The sequence below is a fragment of the Phascolarctos cinereus genome, unplaced genomic scaffold (genome assembly GCF_003287225.1).
Source record: "Phascolarctos cinereus isolate Bilbo 61053 unplaced genomic scaffold, phaCin_HiC Scaffold_4;HRSCAF=312, whole genome shotgun sequence".
NCBI classification, from domain to species: Eukaryota; Metazoa; Chordata; class Mammalia; order Diprotodontia; family Phascolarctidae; genus Phascolarctos; species Phascolarctos cinereus.
Window position 1 is genome coordinate 80267034 of NW_027555847.1, and position 25458 is coordinate 80292491.

Below are 25458 nucleotides of genomic sequence, written 5' to 3' on the forward strand. Positions count from 1 at the left end.
CACAGCTAGATTTGAACTCAGGTCTTCCTGACTTCAGGGCCAGTGCTCTATCCAATGTGCCACCTAGCTGCCCCTCCTTTCTTTCTTTTCAAGTCTTGCACAAAATGATTAATATGAAAATGTTTTACATGATTGCATATGTATCAATTATATAAGATTGTTCACCATCTCAGAAAGGGAGAAGATATGGAGGGAGGAAGGGATAGAATTTGGAACTCAAAACTTAAAAAAAAAGTTTAAAAATTGTTTTAACATATAACTGGGGGAAAATAAAATATTATATAAAAATTGTGTGTATGCATTTTTTTCCAGAAAGCCTGGTTGTTAAACATTTACCATGACACCCCTGATCCTCATCATCTCATTATTTCCAAGAAGAAAGCTTATAGCCACAGAATGTTGGTGATGGAGTGGACCTTGGAGATCAGCTAGTGACCAAATTCTTCACTTTATACATAATAGAATGAAGACATTTACACTGTGAGGGATACTGAGGATTAATGTCAAAGCCAGGATTAGAATCCACATCTTTTGATTCCTGTTATGATGCTTTCCTAATGCACCATGCCAACACTTTCTTTCTACATGATGTGAATTGAAAGCTAGTTAGCTAGTCCTTACAACATTTTTCTCCTCACACACACACCCCACCCCACCAGAACACCTATGATATTGGCTGGAAATCCTAACAGTGAGGATTAGGTTTTTTTGAAGACTTTTTAGTTTTTAGCAGGCTCCTATTAAAAGATAATTCTCCTTGGGAAGGTAATGCCTCAAACCGATAAATCCAGCTAATAAATGTGGGATAGAAGCAAAACCTGAAAGAGTAGAGAGCCAAAGACAAACTGCCTGCTTCACAATTTTACCTAAGAATTTGGTTCTCATCAGGAAGGTATAAATGGCATTCTAAACATTAGGACATCCTAGATAAAGAAATGAAGGAATAGGCTTCATGCTTATTAAATCTGCAGGTGTCAAGAAGTTGGGAGGTGTAACCTAAGATAGCAGAAAGCAGAATCAGCCTCCAAAGATCTGTCAGTAGGCCAGGGGAATAATTCTGAACTTTTTTGTATGTCATGGACATCCTTTCTCAGTCTGGTGAAACCTATGAACCCCTTCTAAGAAATATGTTTTTAAACACACAGGATTATGAAGGAAAATAATCATATTGAAATATGTGTATCAAAATATTAAAGATACAGGTTCACAGACCTCCAGTACAGAATTCCTGGGCTAGATAAAATTTTACACACATATATGTAAAGTCCTACATGTGAGTCAAAAAATCAATGGTTTACAGAACAGAGACTATAGAACTAGACAAGAATATGACAACAATTTAGAGTTCTTAATAGACTAAAAACTCAAGCTAAGCCAAAATTATGACATGAGATTTAAAAAATGAATGTAATCATAGGCTTCTTTAAAAGAAATATAGAATCCAAAGCAAAAGAAGTGATAGTTCTTTTGCATTTTATCCTAGTCAGAAAGGAGAGGAATCATAGACGATAAGAATGCTTGGAGGGTTCATGATAATAATAATGGTTTTTATTATTATAATGACAGGTGTTTATATAATGCTTTAAGATTTGCGAAATGCTTTGCATATGTTAAATCATTTGGAATCTGTCCTTGTGAAGTCACAGGGAGGCAAAAACTAAAGAGATAAATTACAAAGCTTACGAAGTTGAAAGCATCAAAGATCCAATGTGGTAGCAATCAGTGGAGGGAGCAGGAGGTGATCTGTATCACGTTTTGCCCTGCTGAAGTGGTCTGTGGACTGATTTACAAGGACCCCATACTGGCAAAGTGAGAAACCAGTGGAATATGCATTTAGGTTCCTCTCCCTGATTCTGAACTTCTCCCCCACCAGCAGCTAGGGCTCTCATGCTACCTCCAAAACCCCTACCAGACACTCAAATAGAGAATCAACGAGCATTTATTATGCACCTACTATGTGCCAAGTGATAGCGGGACCTGGCTATGAAAGACTCATGCACCCTATCCCTCCCTCTATTGAAATAGATTTTTCAGTACAATATAGTTGTAAGATTTTTTAGGGGGGGTAGAATAATAATTTTATTTTAATATGTTTAATTATAGACAGTGAAACAACTTGAGTTGGGAAGGGAGGGAGAGAAAAGGAGAGCTCCGGGTGAGTTTGCCCTCAGTCTCTCCCTGGGGAATCTGGGAGACTAAGAGTCCTTGGTAGACTGAGCAGAACAGATCCCTAACCGCCAGCCCCATATGGAACCTATTGCATTGGGGGAGCAGTGAAGGAACAAACCATGCCACAAAAAGGGTGTAATAGTTCCCCTGGCCTTGCTCTTCTTCCCTCCCCCAGCTCTTGCTTCTTCCTCCTAGAATGCTTTGGGGCAGTAAGCCACTAAAAGCCTCAGTACACAAATTCCATCATTCCAGGGGTAAGGATACCATGAACCAAGATATGAAAATAAATAGAAAGCTCTCATAGTAAAGGCTAGCGGAACAGGGCTTTCCCCAACTTTGGAGCCAGATGACGTTTATGCCCTGGAACAGGAGTTAGGGACTGTGCTGTTGGGAAAGCTCTTGGGGTGAGGGGAAGATAAGCTTAGACCCCTTGCATGCCCCCTTTACCTCATTCCCAAACACAGCAATGCTTTGCAATAGCTTGCAGAGGTGTGCTGGAAGAAGCTCCTATCAGCTCTCTAGAGATCCATTTTCAGTGGTAACATTTACACTTCAGAAATCTGCAAATGCTATAAATCAGTGATTTATTTATTACTTTCTTGATTTTCTAGACTTAAGAAAGCAAAGGAGAAAATGTTAATCATACAAATTAAACTTTTGTGTCAACAATACGTTTAGAATGCTAGGTCTGGAATCAGGAAGATCTGAATTCAAATCCAGCCTCAGACATTTACTAGCTGGGTGACCCCGGGCAAGTCACTTAACTTGTTTGCCTCAGTTTTCTCAACTGTAAAATGGTGACAATAATAACTATCTCATAGGGTTGAGAGAATCAAATGAGATAATAATTGTAAAGCACTCGGTGCAGTGCCTGGTACATTATAGTGCTACATAAATGTTAGCTATTGTTATCTACTATTCTCCTCATTTGTTTTTAGAACTGGTTGCTAAACATTTACCAGAATGCTGCTGTGCACTGGTCACAGCTCTGACATTGGATAAAGCATTTCTGTGAACCTGGGAAACCGAGGCTTCAGATCTGAGCTGAGAGGTGGATTTGAGGCTTTATTGCCTATCTGGTCACAATAGCTGGACATAGAGTGAGGAAGCCTGGGTCCAAACCTCATCTCTGAAACCCACTAGCTAGATGACCATGGAAATTTGACCACCTGTCTGGGCCCCAGTTCCTTCATTATATCTCAAAGAGGAAAGCTAAAGCATTTTATAAGTCTTAAATATTCTGCAAATGGGAATTCCTATATGGCCACTACCATTCGTTTTATGCTGCAGCTTCTGAGGTCCATCTTTGAGGATGATGTATCATACATGAAGGATCCCCAACCAATGAATTGTGATTGGCAGGTAATCAGTCACATCAGTCATGACCCCAACGGTCCTGATAGGGTCTCTCCCTTCACTGACCTTCAACTTGTGTTTATGGGGAAAGGGACATCTCCATGGAGACACCACTGCAGTGACTTCCCCAAGTTCAATGAAGTTGATGAAAAGGGAAGGGATGAAAGGCCACTGAACTTCCTGTTATCAAGGGATCAGTTCTTTTGACTCCAAGTTCAGTGCTTTTTCTACTTCACCCATCTGCTTCAAGAGATTCCCCATTAATAGGGCTTCAGGACAAGCTTTTTACAATAGCATTTCTTCCCTAAAGAGGGCTTTGGCTTGTTGACCTTCAAGGCCCAGCATATCTTCATCTACTCAAACTGACCTTGTTTTGGGGGCAGCGTTTTTCAATTAGCGAGTTACAGCTTATTTATTTACTTTCCAAATATACTGATATTTGCTATATTTTGTTCCTGACATATGGTTTCAGTTTTCTTTTCTTCGGGGAGGAAGTAAAAGTTTTTATTCAGAAATTTTTTAGTGTTTCCAATTACTTGGAAGTTTTTTTTTTTATTGACTTTTGATTCATTACAAAGGTAGGGAAAAAATAAAAATGAATTACTTGATTTTCTCCCCAAATAGAAACTTTAGGATCCCACTATCCTGGAAAGTTCTTTTGTTTTTGTTTTTCTGTTAAGTACTTATATCTTCCTGGCCAAGAAATCAAAGTAGCTAAGTAAACACTTTCGATATTTATTTTATCTCCAGGTTCATTGTACTCAAGTTTAAACAGTCCCCTAGGAGTTTTGTTATTTGCTGCAATGATGTCACAACAGTGACTGGATTAGCCAAGATAACAGAACTGAGGGTTAATGAACCCTTGTGTAAATAAGATCAAAATATAGTGAAGCTCTCAATTTGGGTTTGTTTTTTTCTTTTCTTTTTTTAGCTTTTCAGTCCATCATACTAAGTCCAAAGATATTGAAATAAACATTCATAGGAGAGGTAAATGGATTTCAATGTGAGGATAAAGTTATCTTTTGAAAAGGGTTTATGGGGGCAGCTAGGTGGCCCAGTGGATGGAGCACTGGAGTCAGGAGGACCTAAGTTCATATCCAGTCTTAAGCACTGTGTGACTCTGGGCAAGTCACTTAACCCCTATTGCCCTCCCCCCCCAAAAAAAAAAGTTTACTATCTACAGAGAAATGAGCAAAGAACAAATGAAAATAAAAAGACTTAGGTACATTTCTTGACTCTGCCAAGTACTAGATGTGTGAAGGGTCAAGTTACCTCTCTGACTCTCAGTGTTCTCATCTTAGTGAGAGAGCAGTGTGACCCAAAGGATAGTGAACTGGACTTGGAGACAGGAAAACCTGAATTCAAGTTCCACTTTTGACACATACTGGCTGTGTGACCTTGGGCAAGTCATTTAACTATTCTAAGTTTCTGAGAAGGTGCCAGCCCTCATTGGTAGAAAGAATTTCCATGGTTGGGCCTTTCTTATAAAAAAGAAATCACAGGTCCAGTACCATCCTATCCCTAATCTAATATAATGCTTGAACTAATGACTTCACAGCATTGTTGTGGCGATCAAATAAAATAGAGTATAGATTTTCCATCACCAATTTTGCTTGGCTTCTACTCCATGGAAAATATCATGTCTCCCCCAGGATAAACTGATCACCTGAAATCTCATCCTCATGCAGATTGACTCAGTTTTTAATATTCAACACCTTCTGAACTTCTCTGTGACCCAATGCCTTCCATTATAGAGGACTCAAAACTTTGCAGAACAATTAGTGGCTGTGCTTGGTTTCCATTCCACAGAACATCATGCCCCCATGAATGGTACCCCCGGTGGCCCTCCTTTCTCTCTCTCCACTCTGCTTTTCTGCTCCCTTTTATGTGTTGTATTTCACCATTAGATTGTAAGCTCCTTGAGGGCAACGATTCTCTTTCTCTTTCTAATTTGCGCTCTGAGCGTGAAGCACAGTGTCTTGGCCAATAGTAGTCATTTCATAAATATTAATGAATTGAGTATAGTGCTGAAAGCTCTTTGTAAACTCTGAAGCGCTATGGAGATACCAGGCCAGTTATTATTGGCTGTTGTTCCTAGTATAAAACCATCCTGTCCAACTTTCTGGAAATAATCACTCTCTGAGTCAAGAATCTGATGAAAAGCTGGTATGATGAAATGTAGTCCTGGGCTTACTCGAGACTTTTAGAAGTACAGAAGAATAGGATTATTTTGTAAGAGGGTGTCATTACCTATGACACCTACAATGGGACAGTCAAAAAAGAGAATATCCCAAAGTGAGAAGTGGGATGACTTTTTTTTTTGAACATTCTAGTTCAGACTGAACAATCAAACAATTATACTCTACTTCTTCACAGATGCATCAGATAATAAAACCACACCTTTTCTTTTTATCCCTGTCAAAGTTGGCATGGGCCCCATGCACACATAACATAATCAATTTCTGAATCTACAAATTGGATAAAAATTATCCATGTAGATATCCAATTTGATTTTGAGGCCCAAATTAGGCATGAATTGAGAAATAATACATACCTCAGTAAATCCAGATATATAGTCTCTTTTTCTTGTCCTTATTATAGATGTAATAATCCAATTCCTTTCTAATTTAAACAAGATAGGAATTAGTAAATTAGAGGCTAGTTTGAGTATTGTGAGTTATACATTAAAAAAGTTCTGTGTGTGTGTGTGTGTGTGTGTGTGTGTGTGTGTGTGTGTGTGACCTAATAATATAGTTAACTTAAAAAAAAACTGGAAGTAGGGCAGGACTAGACCAAGGATTCTGTTGGTAGAAGGAGCTCCCAATTAGGAAATCCCTTCTACCAATGGAGGTTAGTACTTGCTTGACAACTTATACTCTTAGAGGCTTGCCTTGGGTTCACATAGTCAGTCTGAGTCAGAGTCAGAACTTGAACCCAAGTCTTTCTAACTCTGAGTCCACCTTTCTAATATCCTATGTTACATTGCCTTACACTGTCTTGTTTTACTCTAAAAGTAATCTAAAATAAGTTACCTCAACATTTTCAAAAGTACCTGACTCTACATCCTGCCCTCCCCACCTACTTCTTTCATCAAACTGTTTGCAAATGTTTAGTTGAAGAAAATAAAAGGGCTAAATATAATTGGCAATTTTGATTGGAAAATTTGTGTTTGGTTTCAGTTAACCAAGACAATGTGACATATCAGGAAGAAGCCTGGATTCAGAGGACAGGTCAAAAGACGTGGGGTGGAATTATGGCTTTGTTTCCTACCTAGGTGACACCAGGCCAACAATTTCACCTTTCGAGGGGGTGGGGAGGCCTCGGCTTCCTGATCTGTAGCATGAGAAGGGGGACAAGATAATCACCAAGTTTTCTTCCAGTTCTTGATCCTTGTGGCCTCTGAATGTTCCAAAAATTCAGTCACAGATTTCTGAATTAGAGTTTTAAGATAGTGCTAGGAGTAAAATCACAATTGACTTTTTTTCCCTAGTAGTAATTCATGTCATAATTGAAAACAAAGAAATTTTATAGATATCCTATTTTGGAGAGTCTTTCATTCATTTCTTGGAATTCTGAGATTTTGATGAGCTTTAGATAAACACTCAATAATCTGGATATTTAACAGTCTGAAAAGTCAAATGAATTTGTTGAATTACTTTAGATGTAATTCAAAATGTATATGAAAATTTATATTTGATGAGAACCATTACTAAAATTTGCCATATAAACAGATATTTGGAAATTTGCCAGTATATAGGGTCTTAGGAGTTAGAACTAAGAGGGACCACTGAGATCATTTCAAGCCAGATGACCACTTGTATCATATGTCATTGAGGGTGTTCTTATTCATGCAGTTCATTTGAGAGGTTGTGGCTTTATAGTAAATAGAATCCTGGACATGAAGTTAGGAAGACCCGAGTTCAAAACCTGCCTGAAATACTTGCTAGTTGTGTGACACTGGCAAAGTCACATATCCTGCTTTGGGCCTGTTTCCTGAGAGTACAGCAAGGGGATTAGACTCTAAAATCCCCAAGGTTCTTTCTTTGTTGTTGCTCAGTCGTTTCAGCTGTGTCTGACTCTTCATGACCCCGTTTGGTTTTGTTTCTTTGTTTGCTTGTTTGTTTTTGCAAAGATGCTGAAGTGGTTTGCCTTTTCCTTCTCCAGCTCATTTTACAGATGAGGAAACTGAGGCAAACAGGGTGAAGTCACTTGCCCAGACTTACTAGCATAGCTAGTAAGTGTCTAAGGCCAGATTTGAACTCAGGAAGATAGGTCTCCTTGCCTCCAGGCCCAGAGCTCTACCCACTGTACCACCGAGCTGCCCAAGGTCCTTTTGAGGTTGGGCTAAATAGATTCCTACGTCCCTTCCACCTCTGAGATCCTTTCATGCCCCTTCCAACTCTGAGATTTTTTCTTGTCTATTTCCCATCTTCCCAGACGCCCAGGCTTATTACTTGGGTGTCATCCTTAAGCCCTTGTTCTCCTTCACCTTAAATATCCAATTGGTTGCTAGAAGTGGTCCATTCTATATCTTCAACATCCCTCTGGCACATATAGCCTCTCCTTTCCATTCACAGAACTACCACCCTACTTCAGGGCCTCATCACCTCTCATCTGGATTATTTTAAGAGCTTCATATTCAGTCTACCTGTCTCAAGCCTCTTTCTACCCCAATTAATTGTTCACATAACCATTAAAGTAATTCTTCCTAAAGCATAAGTCTAAACATGTCACCACCATCTCCTTCAAAAACCAAAACCAACACCTCTATTGAGTCAAGGATCAAATATAAACTCTTCTATTAAATACTTACAGCTCTTCAAAATCTAGCCCCTTCCTACCTGTCTAGTCTTCTGGCCCATTATCCCTTTCCATGCACTCTTTCTAGCCATGCTGGCCTTTTCTTGGTTCCTTACAAATGACACTCCATCTCTTCTGTCCTAATGCCTACCATAGGCTTCCTTATCTCAGCCTCTTGGAATCTCTGGTTTCCTTTAAAGTTCAGCTCAAATACCACCTACTATGTAAAGCCTTTCCTGTGGCCCCTCCCTCAAATAACCTCCCTCCCATGATCACTTCCTATTCAACTGGTATAATGTGCTGTGCCCTCCCATCCACCACCCACGCCATTAAAATGTAATCCTTTGAAGGAAAGGACTTTTTTCACTTTTGTCTTTGTATACCCAGAATTAGTTTAGTACTTGGTATATATGGAGAGCTTAATAAATATTTATTGACTAACTGGATCCTGTGATAGTACAAGCCTTTCATCTTTATGACATTAAGTGACTGTGGTATGGGTTGCTCATTACTACTTGCCTGAATTATTATAGTAACTTTCTTATAAGGCTTCCTGCCTCTCTTGTCCCCTCCATCCAATACATCCTTCACAACATGGCCAGAATAATTATGTCACTTCCCTGAACATTATAGTCATGTATGTTTGTGGGTTCTCTTTCTACTAGACAGTAAGGTCAATGAGTCTAGGGACCGGGTTTTATCTAAACTTTGTATCTCCGTCAATTCCGAAGCATACTGTTCTCACAATAAGTTTCTCCTAAATGATTGCTGAAGTAATAACTTTCCTGATCAGTTCATGTGCCTGTGGTATATCAAATATGCTAGAATAAGAGCTTAGACTCATTTTTCTGTATTGATCCCTTTGAGCTTTGAGATCTGTCAAATTAAAACCATATTTGTATATTATTTGGGATTTTTTTTCCTAGCTTACAAAGAGATTTTTTCCAACAACAACCACACAAACATATCGATTTTGATCTACTCTAGTTTCCATCCCCATTTGGATGACCTCGACAAAATAATCCAGGCAGGTTTCCATGATGCCACAGTACTAGAGAGAGATTCCAGGGCACATGGGTTACTGCATCATTCCACTTTACCCCAGAAGAGTCCCCAAACTGCAGGTCATTCCATTGCATGGCCTTGGGAAAATATGCCAACTGTACTCTGGGCAATCCAGCCCTGTCTGTGGCAGGTCACTATACTAGTTAGGATACTCTAGGAAATGTGGTATCATGGAATTTATCAGGATATGAATACATTTTTTTCCAAAAATTCAGTTTAGAGAACTTACCATTCCACTTAGTTTGATATTTCAAGAAATTCTTATTGCCTACCCATCCACCCCCAACACCCGGTATGCCATTTTGCATGCAAAAGTGGCAGTGCTGTAAGTGGATTATGTGCTGGCATTGGAGCCAACAAATCCTGGGCTTGAATCTTGCCACTGATACCAGCTATTTGACCCTGAATAAGTCACTTAATCTTTCTAAGCATTAGTTTGCCTCATCTATAAAATGGGAATCATTATACCTCTAGTACATGGGGTATTTAACTTTGGATCCATAGAGCATTGCTCCATGGATAGATTTCTGAGAGTCTGCGAACTTGGATGGAGGAAAAAATACATCTTTATTTTTTATTAACTTCTAATTTAAATTTAACATTTCTTTTAACCACGATTTTTTAAAAATCTAATAAGGGGACTATAGGTTTCACTGGATTATGAAAGAAGTTCAGGACACAAAAAAGTTTAAGACATCCTGCTATCATAGAGGTTCTTGTGAGGCTTAATTGAGATGAGATGATGTATACAAAGCAATATCAGTAATAAGCTTATAATAAGTTCCAAGTGCCTAGCATCCAAAATCATAAAGAAAACATCATCCAAGCTACAAGAACACATAGATAGTAAAACGACACATGACAGGAGACTTCAACATCTCTTTTGCCATTTCAGATAAATCTATCAGAAAGATAATCAAAAGGGAAATAAGGAACTGAACAATTTCCCGGAGAAATTAGAGTTAAAACACTTATTTCATCTTCTGAATGGGACAGCAAAAGAATTTATATTTCTTAGTAGCACATATAACTTTTACAAAAGTTGACAATGCACCAGGGCACAGAGATATTGCAAACAAATGTAAAAAGGCAGAATACATGAATGTTTTACAGATTATAACGCAATAAAAATCACAACTGGTTCAGGGGCCAGAAATGAAAGATCCAGACCAAATGGAAATTTAACAGCAGAATCCTAAATAGCAATTAAGTTAAATAAAAAAATCATTGAAACAATAGCTATAAAAAAGAAAATGATAATAATGAAGGAACAAAGCAAAATTTCTGAGAAGCAATGAAAGCAGTCCTCGTGGGAAAAATCAAATTCCTTAGAAACATGGATTAACCAAATAGAAAAAAAAAGTGAAGATTAATGAATTGAGTGTGTATTTAAAACTTCAGAAAGCCAACAAATAAACAAATCTAAAATGTGTATAAAGTAGTAGATATTAAAAATTAGAGGGGAAATAGATAATATTAGAAATAAAAAATAGAAATGATGAATAAAACTAAAAGATGTTTTTTGAAAAGATTAATAAAATTGATAAATCCTCATATAATCTGATTTTTAAAAAGAAGAGAAAATAAAATCAATAAAATGTCAAATGAACAAGGCAAAATCACAGTAAAACCAGAAGAAATAAAATGAATAATCAGAATACATTATGCAGTTATATGCTAACAAAACTGAGAACACAAAAGAAACAGCAACATACCTTCAAAATATAAAATATCTAAATTCTCTAAAGACTAGATGGAGAGATTAAATAACCCAATCTCAGAAAATGAAATAAATCTAGTTGTAAAGGAACTACCAAAAGAAAAAAAAACACTCCTGGTCCTGATGGACTCACAGGATAATTCTTTAAGCATCCTGCCAGAATCCTTTTATGAGAAAAATATAGTCCTAATAACTAAACCAGGGAAAGATAAAACAGAGAAAATTACCGTATCATTAATGAACATTGATTCTAATATTTTAAACAAAATCCTGTCATACAGACTACAGTTATTTATTCAAGAAATCATTCATAAAAACTAAATGGAACTTATTCCAGGGATGCCACAATGGTTCATAATTAGGAAAACAATCAATATAATTATATAAAAAAACCCAAACATCGAAAAATACATGATAACTTCAAAAAATGCAGAAAAAGCCTTTGAAAAAACACAGTACACCTTTGCGTTAAAAACCTTAAAAGTATAGGCAGAGAGGGACCTTTTTTAATATCCTAAGAAGCATCTGTCTAAAGCCAAAAGCAAACATCATATGAAATGGGGACATGCTAGAAACTTTTCCACTAAATACAGGAGTGAAGCAAGGATGCCTACTCTTCCATTATTATTTGAGACAGTTCTCAAAATGCTAGCAACAACAGGAAGACAAGAAGAAGAAATTAAAGATATAAAGATAGCTAAAAAGCTAAAACTATACCTACTTGCTGCTGATATGATGGCTTACTTGGAAAATCCTAGGGAATCAGCAGAAACGGATTGAGCCAATTAGTAGTTTCAGCAAAGTTGCTGGCTACAAAATAAATCCTCAAAAAACCAACAGCATTTCTATATAATAATCACAAAACACAAGAAACATCATCAAAAGTGAAATCTCATTCCAAATAACTACAAAATGCATAAGATATTTGGAGATTGACCTACCAAAAAAAAAACCCAAAAAAAACCCAAAACCCTGTATATATTCAATTAGAAAGTGCCCCTTAAAGAAATAAAGAATAACTTAAATAGCTGGAGTAATACTCAGTGTTCGTGGCTAAGCCATGTCAACATAATAATTACTACCAAAATTAATTTATAATTTTAAGGCTATAACAATCAAATTAGCAAGGGCATACATTATACAGGGCAGCTAGGTGGTGCAGTGGATAGAACACCAGGCCCTAAATCAGGAAGACCTGAGTTCAAATGCAACCTCAGACACTTATTACCTCTGTGAGCCTGGACAAGTCACTTAACCCTGTTTGCCTCAGTTTCTCTCATCTGTAAAACGAGCTGGAGATTGAAATGGCAAACCACTATAGAATCTTTGCCAAGAAAACCCAAAATGGGATCACAAAGAGTCAGACATGACTGAAAAATACCTAAGCAACAACAAAAAACACTATGTAGAACTTAATAAAATAATACCAAATTCATTTGGAAAAACAAAAGATCAAGAACATTAAGGGAAATGATGCAAAGAGGGAATAGCACTCCCAAACCTCAAGCTATAGTATAGTACAGTATAGTCACTGAATGTTAATAATGGAAACTGCAAGAATATGTTAGTGCATTCACATTATGCACTTTGGCGTTGCGTTAATAAGAATTCACTACTAAGGGCCACCAAATATCAAAGTTATACACTTCACATAATTAGGGACTTCAAAGGATAACGATACCAGAAACAAAAATCCGTAGACTTTTGGTTAAAGGTTAAGAAGGCAATTACATAAACATCTATTTATATATTCTTTAACCTCTCATCAAATTTCAAGACATCATTAACCAGACAAGTATTTGGACTGGAAATTTAGCAATAGGTTGGGACATTCTGACAGCCTATGCATGTCTGTATTTTAATGTTTTCCATAGTGCAAATGGTAACTATGCATGAGCAAAGTCTACAGACGCATACTTTTGCTCAGGTTATTAGAAAAAGATTATATTTCTTGTCTGGCAGCTACGTAAATATATATACATATTCATATATGTATGTATATAGTAATTCTGTTGTGTTCAACCTAGTGATAACAGCTCATCTTCCCAGTTACCCAAGCTCACAACCTCAGTGTCATCCTTGAATTCTCACTCTTATACCACATGTCTAATCCATTGCCAAATCATGTTGCATCTCTCATATATATCCCTTTCTCTGCATGAAAACAGCCACTTGAGTGAACCCTCATTACCTTTTGCCTGGATAAGCCAATGCCTTCTACTTGTTCTGCCTTCCTCAAGCCTCTCTACACTCTGATTCATTCTCCATGCAGCTGCCAAAGTGATTTTTCTAAAGCGTAAGTCTGACCATATCATCTTCCCTCAGTGAGCTCCAGTGTTTCCTCATTACCTCCGGGATCTATTACAAAGCCTTCATTTGGGCTTTTAAAATCCTTCACAACCTAATTCCTTCCTACCTTTAAAGTTTTCTTATACCTTACTCCCCTCCACATCCTCCACAATCAGCTAAGCTTGTTTTCTTGCTCTTCCTTACATGTAACATTACAATTCCCATTTGAGTGTCTTTGCATTGGCCATTTGTCATGCTTGGAATCTTCTGTTCTTTTACTTCTGCCTCTTAGTTTTCCTAGCTTCGTTCAGGACTCAGCTCAAAGTCCACCTTTTGCAGGAAGCCTTTCCTGTTCCCCCTGGCAGCTCATGATGCCCCTTCCATCTATTCTGTTTGCATCTTGTATGGACCTAGTTAATTACATGTCATCTCCTCCATTAAGAATGTCAACTTCTTGAGTACTAGGACCATTGTTGTCTTTCTTTATATCTATTTTCCTTTTTTTTTTTGTTTTGTATTGGGGATGGGTTTTTGTGTGTTTAAAGACAATTATTGCCCTTCTTGACTAAGATTTTAGGCAATGTTTTTGTCATAGGCAAACACTTCTATGGAAAGGAAAAGGTGCTTCTTGCCTGCACAGCCCAGAGGTAGTCCAGACGTAACTTCAAGTCCACCTGCCTGGCATGAAGGGCCAGAGCACAGGAAAACAGCAAAATAGCCAATATGGGTTCATATCCACGGAGGTAAAAGGTGCCACCCCTTATGAGAAAAAAACAAGCTCAAATTAGTGATCGGTTCCTGAGGTCAACAATTTAGCTTAATCTAAAAGAAACTCTTTTGAGTAATATCATAAATATACTTACTCTGGAGATAGCTATTCCTACAGATTATAGATAGAATCTATTCTCCTTAATTCAAAGATTCTATTGTTTTTAACATCATTCAATGTTCTGTTGGTTTAACAGTTTTATCCATATTGAGTTTTAGGCCATTTTGTGCTTAAAAGGACATACTCTGGTTAATTTTCTTTGACGTGTAAAAATCTGGTCAGTCAGAATACATTTGTTAAGCACCTGCTATGTGCCAGTCACTGCTTAAGAGCACTGATTTGTTCTTTTAGAATTTAGAATATATTGGTGACAGTGGAAGAGGGCCACCACACTGATTGATTGCAACTCAAAAATTGTTTTTGTTGTTTTAAAAATGTAGGTCTATTTTGGAAAATGATGTTTATGGTAAAGTAGAAATATAAAAGACATTAAATATGTTAATTTTAATAAAGAAACCTCAATCCTTCAAAATACATTTTCTTCCTTAGCAGTATGTCCCAGTTCACTTTAAAATCATTCAATGTACTGAAAAAAGACTCGTTATTTTTTCCTGAAATATACTTTTCTAAGTATAACACCAGAGTATCCATAAAGCCATTGACTTTTTTTCTATTTTAATTTTTTTCACTAAACAAAAATATATTTTCTCACCCTCTTACTTCCTTCCCATCTCACTGTTGAGGAGGAAAGAGAACAAGAAAAACAAACAAAAAAAATCTTGTAACAAATATGCATAGTCAAGTAAAACAAATTCATGCATTGATCATATCCAAAAAATAAATTTATCATTTTTCACCCTAAGTCCATCACTTCTCTGAAAGAGATGGAAAATTTGTTTCATCCTCGGTGCACTGGAATCCTTGATACTACATTGATCAGAATTTTTAACTAGAAGACTTAGAAACTCTGATCAATTCAATGACTAACCTCAATTCCAGAGGACTTGTGATGAAGCATAAAACCAACTTCCAGATGGAAAGGTGATGGACCCAGAGTGCCTATTGAGCCATATTTATTTTTTTGGAGGGGGAAGGGGGAGAAATTTTGATAATATGGGAATTTGTTTTGCTTGACTCTACATGTCTGTAATTTCTTTGCTTTTCTTGCTTTCTCAGTGTGCAGGGGTGGGGAAGTGGGAGAGAGGAAATTCAGAGCTGAAAATTTTTTTTAAATCTATTGTCTTAAGAGTTAGAACTATACTAGAATTATTGACAGATGGCAGATACTCTCCAAAGTGACCCATTAGACACCCTCCCCAAGCAATATTCCAGCAAGTTCACTTACCCCACTGCTTTTCTGTACCCACTGAGCTCCAAAACAAGTATATACAAGACTGTAACCAAAAAGAGAAGGATCATTTTTGGCAATGAAGAGACACGGAGAAATATTGCCAGTGTCAAAGTCCCCACAATGCAGGAAAGGAATGCGTGATGGGCTGTGTCACAGGGCAGGACATTCCTTGTCTTATTCATTCCTCCAGAAGAAATAATCACTAAGGATCTGCTGGAATTAGTGTTCCATGACCAAGGCATGCAGCCCACCTGAGAGAGTAGGAAGAAAGGGGTGTAGAAAAGAAAACCTTGTAAAGTAATAATCCATTTTGAACACACACTATCAAACACAGCCCCAGTATCTTATCTGTTAAAATATTTTTAGTTTAGAATAGGCATCTAGCTGTAACTGATCATTTACAAAGCTCACTCTTAATATGGTTATAATGAGTTTTGCATATATTATCTCATTTGATTCTTAAAACAATGCTGTAAGCTTGTATATCATCCATATTTTACAGATGAGACAGGAAAATAATAATAACTCGTATTTATCTAGTGCTTGAAGATTTACAAAGGACTTTTCTTTCAACAACCAGGTGAGGCAATAGGGCAAATATCATTATTCTCATGATCTGATCCTGATCTCACAAATCAGGAAAATGAGGCTCAGGTAGATTGATTTTCTCAATGTTTCATAGTTAGCAAATTTTTCTTAGAGTATATACCTCCCTATTGTCCCCACCGCCAACACATACCCCAACATACATATAGAAATACACATTATATCATGTTGCCAGTCTCCTGCTTCTCTGAAACAAGGATTGGTACCATATACACTTTCCTCTCAGTGAAATCTATCCTACTTCTGGGACATAATTATAGCATAACATTCTATCAGCTAACTTCCTTTCCTTTCTACACGAAAGCCATGGTGGCAATTAGCTCTCATTCCCCATCTTTCCTCCAGAGGCTAAATAGGGCAGAATCTACTGCTTCTGTCTTACCTTGTTTATTGTAAAATTCACAGAGGAAATATTTGAGAAGATTCACTACAAACCAAGATTCATTTTCTTTTGTTTCTTTATAAGGGGTTATTGGGAAAAATGAAAAAGGATCAAATTGGTTAGACTCTGCTATGCTAAATCATGAGGTAGGAATTTACAAAGTTGGACAAAGTTGAATAATCTTGACTATTATGTGTGTCTATGTGCATGTATGTGTATGTATAGATGTATATATATATATATATGCATGTATGTGTATGTATAGATGCATATATATATATATATATATATATATATATATATATATATATATATATATATATATATATATATATATATATATATATACACACACACACACACACACATACAGATCTTTGAATGAAATAACTAAGTCCAGGTTATTTGAACATATTTTTAAGGCATAATTTCAATGAAATTCTAAGATATCTTCACTCCATCCACAAAACAAGGATTCAAAGACAGTTATTTAGATAACACATCAAATACTCAATGCTTGATAAATTGAATTTAGTTTACTCAGATATTTCATCTCCCCAACATAGTGCTTTCCCCTCTCAGATTGCTTTCCATCTACTCTGTATATGTCTTGTGTGTATCTATCTTTTTACAGCTATTTCTTCCCTACTAGAATATAAGTTCCTTGAGGACTGCGAATAGCTTTTGCCTTTCTTTGTATAACCAATGCTTAGCATAGTACCTGAACCATAAGAACACTTAATAAATGCATGTTGCCTGGCCAACACTTTAACTGTAATCTTGGGGATGATTAATTTCCCCAACTCTTCTATTAAATAATTTTGTCTCAGCACCACTCCTTATATGACCATTGGCTGGAATATAAATTAATTATATAATTTTAAAAGGAAAGGGCTAACACTATTATCATTTGAGTGGAAGATCCCAGAAACTAATGGAGTCTTAAGAATGGATATTTAGGGGGCAGCTAGGTGGTGCAATTGATAGAGCACTAGCCCTAGAGTCAGGAGGACCTGAGTTCAAACCTGGCCTCAGACACATAACACTTAAGTGACCCTGGGCAAGTCACTTAACCCCAATTGCCTCACAAAAAAAAAGAAAAAAAGAATGGATATTTAGCAGAAAAAATTCCATTACTATAATAAAGTTTTTCTCTTTTCTCATTTTTACCCCAATTCTATCTTTAGATATGTGTATGTTATATATGTATATATGTATGTGTGTATAATATTATACATATATAGTGTATAATATTACATGCTACTATATATGTATATGTGTATAATATACATATATGTGTGTATAATATTATACATTACTCTTCTCTATGACTGGGGCCTTAACCAGGAATTCTGGGACCTCGACACAAATTCAGTTTGAGGAAAATGTAGTACACAGAGGATTTTCCCCCCTAGTCAAGTGCTGTTATATCCAGAGAGAGGATTGCCAGGGCTCCTGAATATTGTGGCCCCAGCCCCTGAAACATGGCCAACCCCACAGGAAGATACTTGTTTAGGGTACAGTTGTGTGGGGATGGTTCTTTCCAGAAGAGGGGTAGAAATCTGAGAGACACCTTGACAGCAAATGACCCTGAGGCATGGGGTGCGAGACCTCCATGGGGAAGAAGTAAATTTTCCAAGTCAACATTAGAGCCCCGTGGTGAATGCTGGTCACCTCACCCTCGTTACTGTTCCACCCATAACCCTGCTGTCCCATGGGCCAACAAGGATGGAAATAATGTCACTGAGGCCGTGCCAATATAATGCAAAAATAATGGATTGAAAAAATTTAAATGTAATTAGTTAACTGGTTCTTTTGCCTTCAAAAAGCCAAAAAAAAAAATTCATATTATGGCAATGTAATATAGTTGAAATAACATTGGAAATGGATTGATTAAGGATCTGAGTTTGAATCCTGGCTTAGACATTTACTTCCTATGTGACCCCTGGGGAGTCACTTAATCACTCTGAAACTCCTCCTTATATGTACTACCTATTTACCTCATAGGGTCATTGTAAGGAAATACTTTGGAGACCTTGAGGTACTATATGAATGCCAATTATTATTCCTTGCAGATTTTTTTCACTTAATTCACTTTTTTTGGACTTCTTGCAGATAGTTTTTATGCCTACTCCATTGATACTCTTTGAGCATGTAAAAGTCTAAATCAATTTTTTAAAATATGACTGACATGTTCCCAACCTCTATATTTCTTTGCTGTCAAGTTAATCCAATTTTAGAACAAGAAAAATGGGATATGCATAAAGAATGAACTTCAATAATGCTGGTGATAGGGGACCAAGTATGATACCTACCATACAGGTTTTCTATATTATAATAAGTCCTACAGACTTGATATGCACACCCACATATGCTTAGGGACAGGGTCTGACCCACAGCAAAACTGAAACTATGCCGTTAAAAAACACTTTGAATTAGGGATTAATATTTTATTAAAGCTTTAGCATAAAATGTAATTTCCAGACATCTGCCAGTGAAAGAATCTCAGGTTTTAATTTGCTTTTATTTCTATTATTTACTTACATGGAGGAACTCAAGCTATTTGATGGGATTTAAGCAAATTGAAGGTTGTTGAGAGGCAGGTGACAACAAAGAAAATGAACAAAGCATTTTAAAGTTGCAGAATCTGTGGAATGGAAATATGCCTCACTTACAGACACGGAGAGAACAAAGTGAATTTGAAAAAAAACACTATGACTTTTACCTAACCTTGTAAGTTTTAGTGATTTTCATTATTCTGGAACTCTACAAAGAATCCAGAGTCTGAAGTTGACTCTAGGTAGATTTCAGTATTTGTGCCTGACATGCAGCAGTATGAGCCCATCTGTAATACTGCTAACAAAATTCGTGGCCTTGAATAACAAAAACAAAAACAAAAGCCAGTATTTATACAGCACCTACTAAGTGTCAGTCTTTGTGCTAAGTGCTTTACAAACATTATCTTATTTGATCCTCACAATAACCCTGGGAGGAAGGTGTATTATTATCTCTAATTTACAGTTGAGGAAATGAAAACATGGAGAGGTTAAATGACTTGCATAGTGCAACACAGCTAGTAAGTGTCTGAGGTCACATTTGAATTTAAGTCTTTCTGATCGTGTAGTTTATATCACTGAAGAGGAGTAGTGCTATTTTGACAGAATTGTGAGGATGTTTCAATGGCAAAATGTTAATTGCATGCAGACTCTTGAGCTAAAAGAGACCATCAAGATTCCTTACTTCCTCATTCTACAGAGGAGGAAACTGAGACTCAAAGACATTGGATGATTTGCCCATGGTCATAAAACTAGTTAGTGGCAGAGCCAGGATTAGGATCCAACTTCTGACTGTACAGTGCCCCCCCCCTTTTTTTTGGTGTGTAGCAGCTGCTTCTAATTATCAAAATTTGGGCATGCACATCCTTTGGAATTCTTTAGGAAGAATTAAAATTGTGTCCTAAGAAGTGATGCCTAGAAGCCAGCGAACATACAACTACATCATCTAATGCTACAAAGACGTGGCTCCTTCCACCACAGTTAGGTGGTACAGTGGATAGGACCTTGACCTTGGTGTCAGGAAGAGCTGAATTCAAAATCACTAGTTGTTTGATCTTGGGAAATTCATTAACCTCTGCTTGCTTCAGTTTCCTCAACTGTGAAATGGGGATTATAATATCACTTACCTCCCAGCTCAAATGAGATAATATGCATAAAGAGCTTAGTACAGTATCTGATATACCATAGACACTTAACAAATACTTATTCTCTTCCTCTTTTCCCCTTCCCTGCATGCATATGCAGCTTTGATTGGCTTCAAGAGGGAGGGTTAGAGTTGCATTTGTGTTTTAAATACACACATACACTTGTACACACACACATACACACACACACTCCTCAATATAAAAAGAAGAAAGTGAAATTCCTGCCAACATGCCATTTGGCCCTAGAATTAAAATGAGGAGGATACTCTTCCCATCTTCCTACTCATTGATGTAACAGAGTGATGATGATGATAACAATAATGGTAGCTAACCTGTACCTCCTAGGGTTGTTATAAACCTTAAAGTGCTATATAAAGCTGTTATTATCCCTGTTTTACAGATGAAGAAACTGGGGTTAAGAGGTTATGACTTGCCCAGAGTTACACTGCTAGTACACATCTGAGGCAAGATTTGAACTCAGATTTTCTGACTCCTAGTCCATACACAAAACCTACCCATCTGGCTTGTTTTCACTGATATTTCTAGTGATATTCTTCAGACTGTGAAAGTGCCTTCTAAACCATCATATGTTAACATATGCTGAGGATATTTTAGCCATGAGTGTATTTTTATTGTAACTCTTTGAAAGTTTTGATGGCAAGTCTTCATGCAGCAGTAAATTCCATTGACCAGGGCTATCCCTTTCCTTAGTTTTGCTGAATTTAGAGTTTATAGTTAGTACATGCACATTGGAGGAAGATTTGTTGTGACTCAGTCATTTCAGTCACGTCCTACTCTTTGTGACACCATTAGGGTTTTCTTGGCAAAGATATTAAAGTGGCTTGCCATTTCCTTCTCTAGCTCATTTTACAGATGAGGAAACGGAGGCAAACAGGGTTAAGTGACTTGCCCAGGGTCACACATCTAGTAAGTGTCTGAGGCTAGATTTGAACTCAGGAAAATGAGTCTTCTTGATTCCAAGCCCAGTTCTTTGAAAGATGCATGCTCCAAAAAAAATACTCTAGAAACGGATGTAGGCCCACATAGGTAAAATCTATATAGGTAGATCCAAATGTACAGCATTGTTTAGGGAGTCAAAAGGCAGAAATTACAAGTTTTTGTTTCTTAAGGAGTCAAAATATGTTTAAGAAAATAAGGCCTTAAGAGTATGCATCTTTCCATCTATTAAAACTCTATGTTCAACTTTAAAATTGGACTCTGTAGTGGTTTGACTAGAGGCTACTAGACTTGAAGAGTTAGTGAAAATGTGCAATTCTCTTTATAACAGTTCTGCCTTTGCATTAGAAAGTTAACTACTCACCACACATCCTTGAGCCACAGAGTAAAGTAAAATTACGATGAAAACACATAAAACAGTACGAATTTGAATTGTCAGGCACCCTGGAAAACACTAAAGAAACAAAAGCATTATCACTCTTGACAAGCATTATTTTAGTCACATTTTAAAATATATTAAAAATACACAGAAGGAAACCAGCATTTCACATCTTTCTACCTCATCTCCTCCATTATGTAACTTCCAACTTGTTGAGTTTTATTCTTCTATCCCCTGTTTCCAAGGACATACTTTTGAAAACAACAGCATAGTACCTTGGAAAGAACAACCATGGAGACAAAGAAGCAGCATTCAAATCCTAGGCCATCCATGTTCTACCTGTGTGCCTTGGGGAATATGTTTCATTGATATTTTTTGTCTTTACATTTTGCCTTTATCATTCCTCCCTGTACCTCCATTCCCTCTTTCTTGTGACAAGAAAACAATTAAGCAAATACATTTGTTACAAAAAAGAATTTGTTAGATAATATCTGCAATACCCTGTATTAGTAGTCCCCTGCCTTTCTTCTGTGAGCAATACTCTTCTCCAGGATATTTAACATTTGCCTTTCAAACTCAAAACTCAACTTCCTTTTGGTGATCTTTTTATTTATACTGTTGTTATTATGCATATTGTTCTCTTGGTTCTGCTTATTTTCCTTTGCATCAGATCACATACATCTTCTAATGATTCCCTATCATTTCTTAAGCAATTATTAGTTCATTATATTATAACCAGGAGCTCAAAGTCTATTTACATAGGTCTCTCCTCATTGGTGGAGGCTGATTACTCAATGATGTGCAACTGTGTGAGGGACAGAGTTGGCAAGTTGGTTTCTGACTTCTAGTTTAGAGAGAAAAGAAACATGGTACTAGGTTGTCTTCAGGGAGAAGTCTCTGAGGGGAGAAAAAAAACTCTGGGAAGAAGCCAACATCTGTAGAAGCTGGCACTTTGATCATGTCTCTGTCACCGGTTGGGAGCAAATGAATTTACCCAACGTAGAGGTATGGTTATGAAGTCTGGCAGCCAGGAACAAGGCTAGGAAGGGAATGAAGGCCATGTTGGTCTCCTGCATAAAATGGTGGCCCCAAGAAGAACACCACAATGGGAGAAAGAGATGGGCCTTACAGAGGAATATTCCAGGTTGGAAGGCACAGGAAGGGTTGTATGGTCTAGACTGCTGAAGGAAGCTCCAGGTTGATACAGAGGCAGAAGCGTGTTTGTTTTGTTTTGTTTTACCCATTCATTCCTTATGTGCTACAGCTTTATACACAATTCTTCATTCCCATAAAAAGTGCTGCTATGAATATTTTGTTAGATTGTTGTTCAGTCATTCAGTCATGTCTGACTCTTCATGACCCTGTAGACCACAGCATGCCAGGCAAATACTGTCCATGGGGTTTTCTTGGCAAAGATACTGGAATAGTTTGCCATTTCCTACTCCAGTGGTTCACTTTTTGTTATGTTGGTCCTTTATTTCTGTCTTTGATTTCCTTGGCCAACTCTATCATTTTACCAATGAGGAAACTTAGTTTAAGAAAAGTTGTGTGACTTGGCCATATCATATAGATAGGAAGCATCAGAGGCGAGACTCAACCCAATTTCTCCATCTCTAAATGTAACATTTTTTTTTCACTACAAGGCAGGGCGTTTTGATGCAGAAATCAAAAGTTGCTTTTATCCCCTATCTAGGGCAAGGAAAAACAGATCCCAATCAGCAGTAGAAGCTTTAGAATTCTTAACCAGACATCTTGTAGACTTGTTTTTTAAAGCATCTTTTAAAAATTGTATTTCAGTATAATTGGCTTCCTTTATAATCCTATTTTATATTATACACTCTGAAATAATGTTTTGAGAAGAGGTCCATAGGCTTCACCAGACTGCCAAATCTCTCTCTCTCTCTCTCTCTCTCTCTCTCTCTCTCTCTCTCTCTCTCTCTCTCTCTCTCTCTCTCTCTCTCTCTCTCACACACACACACACACACACACACACACACACACACACACACACACACACACACATATGCACAGGGTTTAAGAACATTTGCTTTACATAAAAAAATCCAAGGATGAATACTGAGGAGAAAGGAACTAGAGTAACACAAATTATCAAATGCTGATATTTTTTAATATATGTGCCTACTCAACTAAAACTTTCTGCTTCTTATATGTGTCTTTCAACCTTCTGCTTTTTATATTTGCCTTTCAACCTACAGAAACTAGAGTTTAGAACTGAGGGGAGAAAAATTCTCATCTTTTGGACTCTACTTGAAAAATAACCCAGAAGCACATTTAGAATATTATTTTTGCTCCTGTATTTTAAAATTCAATTGCTTTTTTTCCCTCTTGGTGAAAATTAATGATTCTTTTGGGGGAGTCATGGGGAGGGACATACTGAGAAACACAAATGATATAAAAACAAAAGATATGAATTTTTAAAACATTAAAATTACTTTAGTTAATGCTTTCAAATTGTCCCTTTTTTGTTTTTGATCAAGCCCCAGTTCTTTACATTTCAAATAAAACATTAGTAATTTTCTTTTAAAGTGAATACTAATCATTTCTCAGGAATTTCTGAAGCTTCGTCTTTTGTAAAATCACGTAAGATGGTTGTGCTTTCCTCTTAAGTTTGTTCTGCATAGCTAAAGCCATCAGAGGCCAGTTTGACTTTTTATCTTTATGAGGCCTACTTTGAAGTATATTGACTCTGGGGCCAACAGCCTGGTTATCAGGCTACAGATCTTGTTGGTAAAGAGTTGTATTTCTAAAAATACTCATTTGAAAGATCCATTTATATAGTTGAGCATGACAGAAAGAGAATCTTAGAAGAAAGAATGATGCCTCTATAACATCAATTATTAAGAACCTATTATACAGTACATGGCCCAAAGGGCTAAACTCAGTGACAGGTCTTGAAATAATCTAGTTTGGCTGAAACATGGCAGATGCATACAGAAACAATGACACATTTGGTTATAGTTCAAAAGACATTGGAGAGCCAATACAAGTTTTGGATGAAGTGATATTATCAGAGCTGTGATTTAGCAAGATTAATGGGATATCTATATGTTGTATGGACTGGAAGGAGGAAAGATTAGAGCTAGGAAGATCGGTTAGAAGGCTATTATAACAATTTAGGAGAGAGATACTGGAGATCTGAAATAGGGAAATGACAACAGGAATGGAAAAGAGGAAGAGATGCTGCTATGAGAATCAAGAACTATTGAGGAGGGAGAATCTGTAGGATTTGGTGACTGAATAGAATTGAAGCAAAGGACAGGAAGAGTTAAAAAAAATTATGGATTTTCAGAGCTGGGATGACTGAAGTAAAGTTGGTAAGCCTAACAGAAATAGGCTATTCAGGAAGAATATCTGCTTTTGGGGAAAAGATGAATTCACTTTGGGACATACTGAGTTTGAGGCACAATGCTGTCCTCAAGGGGAGAAGACAAATAGACAGGTGTAAACGCTGGCCTAGAGCTTGGGAGAGATGAAGGCAGGCTTTTTGACACAATCCTGATGGACCTTTTACCAAGATCTTGTTAATAGTCTGAGGGAAACTGGGTACATAGGGAGGTATATCATTGAAGCCCAAGTGTGGTTTAGTTGATGAATAAAATCTCCATATACAGTTTTATAAATTTTTAACCTCTTAGTTACCCCATATAATCCCTTTTGAGAAATCCCAACCTTGTTTTAGAACTAAGGAGATAGGGGCCAGCTAGGTGGTGCAGTGGATAGAGTGTTGGGCCTGAAGTTAAGAAGACTCATCTTTGTGAGTTCAAATCAAGCCTCAGACACTTATTAGCTGTGTGACCCTGGGCAAGTCACTTAACCCTGTTTGCCTCAGTTTTTTTATCTGTAAAATGAGCTGGAGAAGGAAATGGCAAACCACTCCACTGTCTTTGCCAAGAA

General features: G+C 37.0%; 1 protein-coding gene across 1 annotated transcript in view; it reads right to left on the bottom strand.

The window, feature by feature from the left end:
* ADCY1 (adenylate cyclase 1) overlaps positions 1–25458 on the bottom strand; it is a 354989-nt gene that overhangs the window by 38597 nt on the left and 290934 nt on the right. Inside the window, exons 12-14 of the mRNA XM_020971543.2 lie at positions 21529–21618; positions 15514–15770; positions 14032–14158 (exon numbers count right to left, since the gene is read on the bottom strand). Coding sequence (XP_020827202.1) covers positions 14032–14158; positions 15514–15770; positions 21529–21618 — 474 coding nt within the window. The remainder of the gene's footprint in view (positions 1–14031; positions 14159–15513; positions 15771–21528; positions 21619–25458) is intronic.